At 42.0% G+C, this 10000-nt stretch overlaps 1 protein-coding gene across 7 annotated transcripts in view; it reads left to right on the forward strand.

Moving 5' to 3' along the window:
* The window catches only part of LOC125308596 (NACHT, LRR and PYD domains-containing protein 3-like), a 72605-nt gene that overhangs the window by 30494 nt on the left and 32111 nt on the right, over nucleotides 1-10000 (forward strand). For all 7 annotated transcript variants that reach the window (XM_048265153.1, XM_048265154.1, XM_048265152.1 and 4 more), the window contains one exon: nucleotides 9792-9983. In XM_048265153.1, coding sequence (XP_048121110.1) covers nucleotides 9792-9983 — 192 coding nt within the window. The remainder of the gene's footprint in view (nucleotides 1-9791; nucleotides 9984-10000) is intronic.

Consider the following 10000-nt stretch of genomic DNA (forward strand, 5'->3'; position numbering starts at 1 on the left):
TTGTGGTACCCCAAGCTGCCTTGTTGTCCCACTTTGGGCAAACCGCCGATCCTTTGGGTAAGGTGGTGGATGGCGAAAATGCACCAGGCCTATGCTGGAGGGCAATAGGGGACCCGGGGAGGTGCTCTGGAGACTAGGACGCCAGCACATCCACCAATTGAGTCCAGCTGCAAAATGGTTAGATTGGCTCTGAACAGCACCCGAAAAGACCTGTTGCTAGAGAGACAAAGAGGGGAAGCAGGGTTGTGGAAGTAAACCCCATACAGCTTAGACCTTGGTTTAAGGCAGTAATGCGGGTCTGTTTAAACCGTTTCCAAGTGTGATTGTTTGTGCTCCAGGAATTTTGAAGATCGGAGTGGATCATGGATCAGCCAAGAGGGGTCTGGGCCCACCTTCCAGACTCGGTGATCCAAAGAAGATCGAAGAAGTTTTGTTGCATTTTGAGTAACCTCTTGGGGATTGGAGGCTTTATAAGTTAATAAAAGAAACCGCCTATTGGAAATCACTCTCCTCGCCTTTGATCCCCTGGGAGTTCACAGTATATAGTATAAATGCTCTTTGATCCAGTGAGGGAAATTTGTCTCTGCATTTATCCCAATCCGGAATTAGTGAAACACACTCAGCACACAGTGAACACACAGTGAGGTGAAGCACACACACTATCCAGGGGATCACTCACCATCGGGCCTGGCCGATTAGGGTCGATATTTAGCATTTTATAATAATCGTATCGGCCATTTTTCCAATCGATAAGTCGATATTGAAATGGATAAAGAATGAAACGCCGCCACTTTGTCTGTGCCGCGTCTCTCCCCCTGCATTTGCTACTCCAGGTCAAGAGCATTGTCCCACCCACTGTCGCCTGATTTGTTAGTTAGCACCTAATGCAGCCAATCAGGATCAAGACTGAACACAGACAAAGTTTAAGATTCTCACTGAGGCATACTGTAGACTGGGCTTCAGCTGTAACGGAGCTATTTTTCAAGGAAGGTATGAAGGTAGCCTACATTGCTGAAGTTGCAATGAATCACAATCATCTACACTGAAGTTACAAAACACCACTTTGTAAGCTATTGTCTCTTTGATCCGACTGGTAAGTAAAGCACCCACTTCCTTCATTTAGCTTAATTCCCGATTGATGCACGCATTGTTTACCAGTTAGCCTACAAAACCTGGGGGTGCTGCGTAGTCGGAGTTCTTGCCTCCCGCCTCGCTCGTTAATTGTGAATAACGGACACCACGGCGGACATAGTACAGACAAGTCCCAAATTATGCGATATAACGCCAAAAGTCTAATTGCTCTTTTTGAAACGGACTGTCAGAAAAGACAACATGCACCCAGGGCAATTTAATCCTGACCTGAACTAAATTATGCCCCTGAGCTTTAGGCTCAAAAGTGTGTAGCTTGTAGCCTAAACATGGACACAAATTGCATACTTAAAGAACTATTTTAAAACTGTTTTGTTAAACTATTCAACCGTAACACTTGCCATCAATGATGCACCTCTTCCCTCTCCCTCTTCACGCACTCACACACAAATGATGGCAAAGCATCCCTTTGTGACAGGTCCCTTAACAAGCACATAGCCCATTGTGTAGGCCTAGTCTAGAAAAAAAAAATAATTGCTATCACTCTAGTTTGATTAACATGATACACAGGATTTTACACTTGCAAGTGATGCAAGATAGACAATTGTGTATCAAAAGAAGAAAGAAAAAGTTTGCATAATTAAATGCTTTTAGTTTTGCAGCATATCAGCCTTTACTATCTACCCCCTTTTTTGACAACTGACATATCGGTTTTACATATCGGTTATCGGCCTCCTGTTTTGGTAATAATTGATATCGTGTGAATTGTAGATTGGGGGAGGTGTGGCTTTGAGTGTACTGTATGTAGGTGGGTCTGTGTGTGGGTCGGTGTGTGTGTGTTTGTGTGTAAGAGGGAGGTTGTGGGTGTGTGTTTAGAGTGGAGTAAGTGTGTGTGTGGTGGAGATGTGTGTGAGAGCATGTGTATGTTGGAGACAGAGAGTGTTAGTGTGTGGTGTGTATGGTAAGCATCATCATGTAGTGTTTATATGAGTGATTGTGTGTGTGTGTGTGTGTGTGTGTGTGTGTGTGTGTGAGGGTGGATGTGGATAGGAGAAAGTATTTGAAGGTGTGTTCAGTGAATGTGTATGATAGAGAGTATGAGTTTGAATGAGGGGGCGTGTGGTTGATATAAAGTGTAGGGGTGTGTGTGTGTGTAAGTGTGTGTAAGTGTGTTTGTTCAGGAGTTTGCATGTTTTTATGAGGGAATATTAATGTGTATGTGGGTTGGTATGTGTGTGTGAGAGAGTGTAGTGGGTTGATCTATATAAGAGTTTGTGTGTGTGTGTGTGTGTGGTCTTTGCTCCTGTTAAGACCTGCGTATAAGGGCACCTGTTCCCCATCTATTCAGGCCACTTCCCCTGCAAGCCGACTCCACCTCCAGCCCCACCTTAACTCCACCCAACTACACCCAACTCCACCCAGCCCCACCTCAACTCCACCCAACTACACACAACTCCACCCAGCCCCACCTCAACTCCACCCAACTACACCCAACTCCACCCAGCCCCACCTCAACTACACCCAACTACACCCAACTCCACCCAGCCCCACCTCAACTACACCCAGCCCCACCTCAGCTCCACCCAGCCCCACCTCAACTACACCCAGCCCCACCTCAGCTCCACCCAGCCCCACCTCAACTCCACCCAACTACACCCAACTCCACCCAGCCCCACCTCAACTCCACCCAGCCCCACCTCAACTACACCTCAACTCCACCCAACTACACCCAACTCCACCCAGCCCCACCTCAACTCCACCCAGCCCCACCTCAACTACACCTCAACTCCACCCAACTACACCCAACTCCACCCAGCCCCACCTCAACTATACCTCCAGCCCCACCTCAACTCCACCCGACTCCAGCCAACTCTACCCAAACTCCTACTGGTAGTTCACTTGTGCAGTGACCATAAAGTTGAATCTAATCTAATTTGTAGATGAGATAGATAGATAGATAGATATATATACTCTTACTTACTTAGGCAGTGCAGGTGGGCATGTGTCATTGGCTCAGGTGATGCAGCTGAGGTAGTAGGCAGCCTACTGTGTGTGTGTGTGTGTGTGTGTGTGTGTGTGTGTGTGTTTGAGGGAGTGTGTGTGTGTGTGTATGGTAGAGGGTGTGGGAGTGTGTGTGTGTGTTTGTGTAAGTGGGAGTGTGTGTTTGTATGGTAGAGTGTGTGGGAGTGTGTGTGTGTTTGAGAGGGTGAAAGTGTGTGTGTGTATGGTAGAGGGTGTGGAAGTGTGTTTGTGTACGTGGGAGTGTGTGTGTGTATGGTAGAGGGTGTGGGAGTGTGTTTATGTACGTGGGTGTTTGTGTAAGTAGGAGTGTGTGCGTGTATGGTAGAGTGTGTGGGAGTGTGTGTGTGTTTGTGCACGTGGGAATGTGTGTGTGTGTTTGTGTACGTGGGAGTGTGTGTGTGTGTACGTGGGAGTGTGCGTGTGTTTGTGTATGTGTGTGTATGTGTGTATGGTAGAGGGTGTGGGAGTGTGTTTGTGTAAGTGGGAGTGTGTGTGTATGGTAGAGCGTGTGGGAGTGTGTTTGTGTACGTGGGAGTGTGGGTGTGTATGGTAGAGCATGTGGGAGTGTGTGTGTTTGTGTACGTGGGAGTGTGTGTGTGTGTTTGTGTACGTGGGAGTGTGTGTGTGTATGGTAGAGTGTGTGGGAGTGTGTGTGTATGGTAGAGTGTGTGTGTGTCTGGTAGAGTTTGGTTCGGGTATCATTGAAATGTTAGATTCTGATTCTGATTCTCTTAATACTCCGGGCTAACCCTAGTGTCTGTGGTTTGGGGAGGTGAGTGTGTGTTTGTGTGTGTGTGAGTGTATGTGGATAGCCGCTCTGATCTTTGATTCCAAAATGAGAGAGAGAGAGAGAGAGAGAGAGAGAGAGACTACAGTCAGCATTATTTCATGTTGCAAGTGTATGGGAGTGTGTGTGTGTGCACGTGGGAGAGTGTGTGTTTCTATGTGTGAGGGAATGTTTCGTGTGTGTGTGTGTGTGTGTGTGTGTGTAGGAGTGCACTGATTCCTCTACTATGCATTCAGCAGTGGTGCACCATCGCTGCTAGAATATGAGTGCTGCCGCAAAACAATCACATGATCAGTATTAAGAGAAAACAATTCTCTTAATTTCCTCATTTATTTGAACTAATGACATAAAACATAATTAATTGATCCACATATATCCTTATGCACTATGCACAACAATGCTAGTAGCCTAAAACCGTGACTCACAGACTCAAGCAAGTGTCATGGCCTTAAAGTGACAGGCACTCAATTAGACGTACACACCACCAATACAATGTCATGACATTAAAGATAAGTCTAATAGTTTAGCTCACAGGCTAGATGTGGCCTATGACATTAAGCTTTCATTTTCAATTAATTGTAAATAATAATGTCCTGTGTTGTGCCATTTAATTTTTGATCATATCCATTTCTAATAATAATGTAGTAATGTAAGTAATAATTACTACTAATAACTAGATATTACCGCATAGCGGTACAAAATATAAGGACCGCTCAGTCCTGTACATCCGTTCATGAAAAAAAAATAAATCACACTTCAATTTGTCTCATATTTTTCTCCATCCCCACCTTTGAAACTTTTGTGTATGCTTGTTTGGCATGCCTGAGTGTAAAAGGGGGGCTGCAGAAAGTACCCTACTGGTGCTGAAAAGGTGAATAGATTGTAGAATAGCCAAAGAAGATGTAGAATTGTTATAAAACCTTTTAAAATCTCTAAACAATCACAAAGGAAGTAGGGCAGTTCATCACAGTTCATCCATTGCAACTGGATTGATGAAAGGTCACTTACACCTGTAGGCTACATTGTATTTGGGAAAAGCAAAAGGTATCAGCATAATGTTATTTATTTATTTATTTTTTTATGTATTTATAAACAAAAACATCTCTGTCAGTTCCATGCCGTTTTCAACAGCTATCAAAAACAAAGGTCATTTTGGATGGATGGATTTTTTTTGTGAATGTTTCTTCTTCTACATAAGATTTTTAGTCATCTTTAGTTCATGTAATACTTTATTGTCAATGCACAAATTAAGTAACAGTAGTCTGAAACGTTATTGTTAATGCACAAATTAATAACAGTAGCCTAGTCTGAAACGAAATGCTGTTTTACATCTAACCAGTGGTGCAAATAACTGACATGTCCAAATGGGCCTTGATGAAATGCCGGGCTAGACTGTTCATACACATTTTAAGCGGGCCAAAGTTGAAAAACTTTTGTCCGTTATTGTTAGTACAAATATAGGCTGATTCATGTTCCCTTGCATTGTTTAACTGAGGTCCATGGCTAGTCTGGCTTTCATCAGACCAAGCTCAATCTTTAAGAAATCAAAAAAATAAATAGCGGGCAGATCAGGCTGCATTTCTCCAGCCTAGTCCATAGGCAACTGATATTGTTTAATTTTCGACATTGAGATATACGGCTCTGGCATATTCTAAATGCAAAAATGCATCAGGGAGTTATGACAAAACGGTAACCTAACAAACTAGGGATCCTAATAGAAAGTTGTTAGCTTCCTAAGCTTTACAGGTAGGATTATAAGGTGGGCCTATTGACAACATAAATTGTCAATAGGCTATGCTGGCGACAAATAAAAATCTCCTTTTGAAACCAATGGCTTACTTTACAGTATCAAGCGGGACTTAAACTGTCATATCGTGGCGAAAAGTTGTGGCCAACATTCACGCAGCTCCATGAGTCAAGGAAAGCGAATGAAGTAGCCACTTCTAAATGGGACCCACTACACAGTAGCTTAAGGTGTTTTGCTAAAGCAGCCATAATGAAATGAAGGTGTCATTGTTTGATAATTTCTTCACACACGTGCTTTTTTAATTTCACAGACTACAACTACCAAGCTGTAATCAAAAGCACATCGATTCCTCTCACACCCTGCACGCATTCTTTAAAACAAAATAAACAGGCGTCTCAGTCTCAATGCATGTATAGGCAAAACTGTATCAGACTGGTGTAACGTTGGTAAATCTTCCATTGCACAGAATGATTTTGTAGCATCGCAAACAAATGACAGTCGAAAAGATACAAACAGTGCTGCTATCAATTTGCTTGGTATAACCGCATTTATAGTTTTCTACCAAATGCAATCAATCAAATGCCTCCATCACTCAACCAACGCTTAAAATAAACATTACCTGGGTCCTTATTGATATTACAAGATTAACGTGCCTGCAGTAAAACCAAGCATGTCCGAAACATCCTTAGATTTTATTTCCGCCTAAGAAGAAATGGGAATTACACTTCATGTGAACATCGTCCTATCCTTATTAGATGTATTGGCTGTGGTAAATTACAGTCCTTGTATGAAGCGTCCATTGTTTTTTTTCCAACCCACTTTTTAACTTCCAACAAAATTACGCCTCACTGCATTTTATTTGGGAAAAGCAAAAGGTATCAGCATAATGTTATTTATTTATTTATTTTTTATGTATTTATAAACAAAAAACATCTCTGTCAGTTCCATGCCGTTTTCAACAGCTATCAAAAAACAAAGGTCATTTTTGATGGATGGATTTTTTTGTGAATGTTTCTTCTTCTACATAAGATTTTAGTCATCTTTAGTTCATGTAATACTTTTATTGTCAATGCACAAATTAAGTAACAGTAGTCTGAAACGTTATTGTTAATGCACAAATTAAGTAACAGTAGCCTAGTCTGAAACGAAATGCTGTTTTACATCTAACCAGTGGTGCAAATAACTGACATGTCCAAATGGGCCTTGATGAAATGCGCCGCTAGACTAGACTGTTCATACATTTTAACGGGCCAAAGTTGAAAAGCTTTTGTCCGTTATTGTTAGTGCAAATATAGGCTGATTCATGTTCCCTTGCATTGTTTAACTGAGGTCCATGGCTAGTCTGGCTTTCATCAGACCAAGCTCAATCTTTTAAGAAATCAAAAAAAATAAATAGCGGGCAGATCAGGCTGGGTTCACCCAGCCTAGTCCATAGGCACCCATATTGTTTAATTTTTCCCATTGAGATATACACGCTCTGGCTATTCTAAATGCAAAATGCATCAGGGAGTTATGACAAAACGGTAACTAACAAACTAGATCCTAATAGAAAGTTGTTAGCTTCCCTAAGCTACAGGTAGGATTATAGTAGGCCTATTGACAACATAAATTGTCAATAGGCTATGCTGGCGACACAAATAAAATCTCCTTTGAAACCAATGGCTTACGCCTTTACAGTATCAAGCGGACTTAAACTGTCATATCGCGGGCTTAAAAGTTGTAATAACATTCACGCAGCTCCATGAGTCAAGGAAAGCGAATGAAGTAGCCACTTCTAAATGGGACCCACTACACAGTAGCTTAAGGTGTTTTGCTAAAGCAGCCATAATGAAATGAAGGTGTCATTGTTTGGATACTTCACACACACGTGCTTTTTAATTTCACAGACTACAACTACCAAGCTGTAATCAAAGCACATCGATTCCCCTCTCACACCCTGCACGACTTAAAACAAAAATAAACAGGCGCCTCAGTCTCACGCGATGTATAGGCAAAACTGTATCAGACTGGTGTAACGCTGGTAAATCTTCCATTGCACAGAATGATTTTGTAGCACGGCAAACAAATGACAGTCGAAAGATACAAACAGTGCTGCTATCAATTTGTTGGTATAACCGAAGATTTTATAGTTTTCTACAAATGCAATCAATCAAATGCCTCCATCACTCAACCAACGCTTAACGGTAACATTACCTAGGTCCTTATTGATATTACAAGATTAACGTGCCTGCAGTAAAACCAAGCATGTCCGAAACATCCTTAGATTTATTTCGCTTCAAGAAGAAATGGGAATTACACTTCATGTGAACATCGCCCTATCCTTATTAGATGTTCGCTGCGGTAAATTACAGTCCTTGTATGAAGCGCCCATTGTTTTTCCAACCCACTTTTAACTTCCAACAAAATTACGCCTCACTGCAACGATGCGCCATCTAGTGGACAAACGACTCGCCAATACTGAAAATGCAGCCATGATGATGATGATGATGAATATTTATTTTGGCTTTTTTTTAATCCTACTGATTTTCATTTTTTACCGGGGCAAATCACAAATGAGTGATTATGAGCCAGGTTGATGTGGGCCCTTGAGACCAACATACCATAAAAGATTCACAGAGAACTGGTTCGCCCTACCCTCCTTCGGGGGTCCAGTCCAGCTGGGGGCTGCAGATGAAAACTAAAAATGACGGTTCCATGCTATCCATGTGGGGGTACATGCTCACCAAGTTTTGTGTACCCCGGTCTTCAGTGTCCCGAATCCTTTGTTGGTGTACGCCACTAAATGTACACATAAATTATTTTTATTGTAAGGCCCCCATGAACGAAAAGTACACAAAACTTGGCATGCATTCAGAGGGTGTCATAATGATCCTACTCTTTTAATTTCGTGCAGTTTTGACCTTGTCAGCCAGAGATATTGAGATGAAAACACCTAATTTTTGCTTTTAATTTTTAACTAGGTGGCTTATACATGAAATAAGTGGTAATGGGATGGGTTGATATGCCCCCTTAAGACCAACATACAAAAAAAAAGGTGGACTCCTAGGCCCTACGGTTCTCGAGATATTCACAGAAAACTGTCTCCCGCCACCTACAGGCCAGTTGGTGTATAGTAACATAAATTAATTTATTGTGTGGCCCCCCATGAACGGAATTCCACAAAACTTGGCGTGCATACATAGGGGTGTCATAATGATCCTACACTTCCAATTTTGTGCAGTTTTGACTATGTTAGGGTCACAGATACCTTCAATTACACCACCTCATTTTTACTTTTTTGTGTTTAACTAGGTGGCGCTATACATGAAATGAGTGGTTATGGAATGGGTTGACATGGCCCCTTGAGATCAACATACAAAAAAAAATGGTCCTCCTAAACCCTACGGTTTTCGAGAGATTCACAGAAAACTGTGTCTGCCCTACCCTCCTTTCGGGGTCCAATTCAGCTTGAGGGGCTACAGATCAAAACGAAAAACGATGGTTCCATGCTATCCATGTGGGGTTACATGCCCACCAAGTTTCGTGTACCCCGGTCTTTCAGTGTCCCGGGAATCATTGACGGAAATTTGGGCATGCGAAAAAAAAAAAAATTAAATAAATAAAAAAAAATCTGACTAAACCTATATGACCGCCGCTTCGCTGTGCGGCGGTCATAATAATAATGTAAGTAATAATTACTACTAATAATAATAATGTAAAAGGGGAAAATTAACACAAAAGAAAAACATGACTAATCCTGTGGATAATGTGATAATGTGATAATGTGATAATGCGATAATGTGATAATGTGATAATGTGATGGTTCAGGTGCTGCAATAATCATGCTTTGTAGGTGGCATCTTTTCACAGCAGATGCCTTGAATCTCTTGATGGTTATGTCATATTTGTAACTTAATCTGTCCATTTCTTTCAACAAAAACCATCATCATTTAAGGAGTATGTTTTCCTTTTTTGTGTTTTGTGTGTTTAATTGTGTGTTTGTCTACAGTATGTGGGAGAGAACGTGTCTAGTATACAAAGATGTGTGTGTGGGGCGATGTGTGAGTGTGAGGGAGAGGTTGTGTGTGTGTGAATGGCAGAGGATGTGTGTGTGTGTGTGTGGATGATTGGGGAGTAATATTCAGATGTATCATGATGTGTCTCCAGGCTGCAGCACTGTATCCAGACAGAGAAGAGCTGTTCCTATCTGGCCTCTGCTCTTACATCACTCTCCTCAAGACTCAGACTGCTGGACCTGAGGAACAATATGTTTGGCTTTGAGAATAAACTGAGTGACTCAGCTGTAGAGGAGCTCTCTGCTCTAGTGAAGGACCCACACTGTAAACTGGAGGAACTAAAGTGAGTAAATATCTAAA

Source organism: Alosa alosa, chromosome 15 (genome assembly GCF_017589495.1).
Source record: "Alosa alosa isolate M-15738 ecotype Scorff River chromosome 15, AALO_Geno_1.1, whole genome shotgun sequence".
NCBI lineage: Eukaryota > Metazoa > Chordata > Actinopteri > Clupeiformes > Clupeidae > Alosa > Alosa alosa.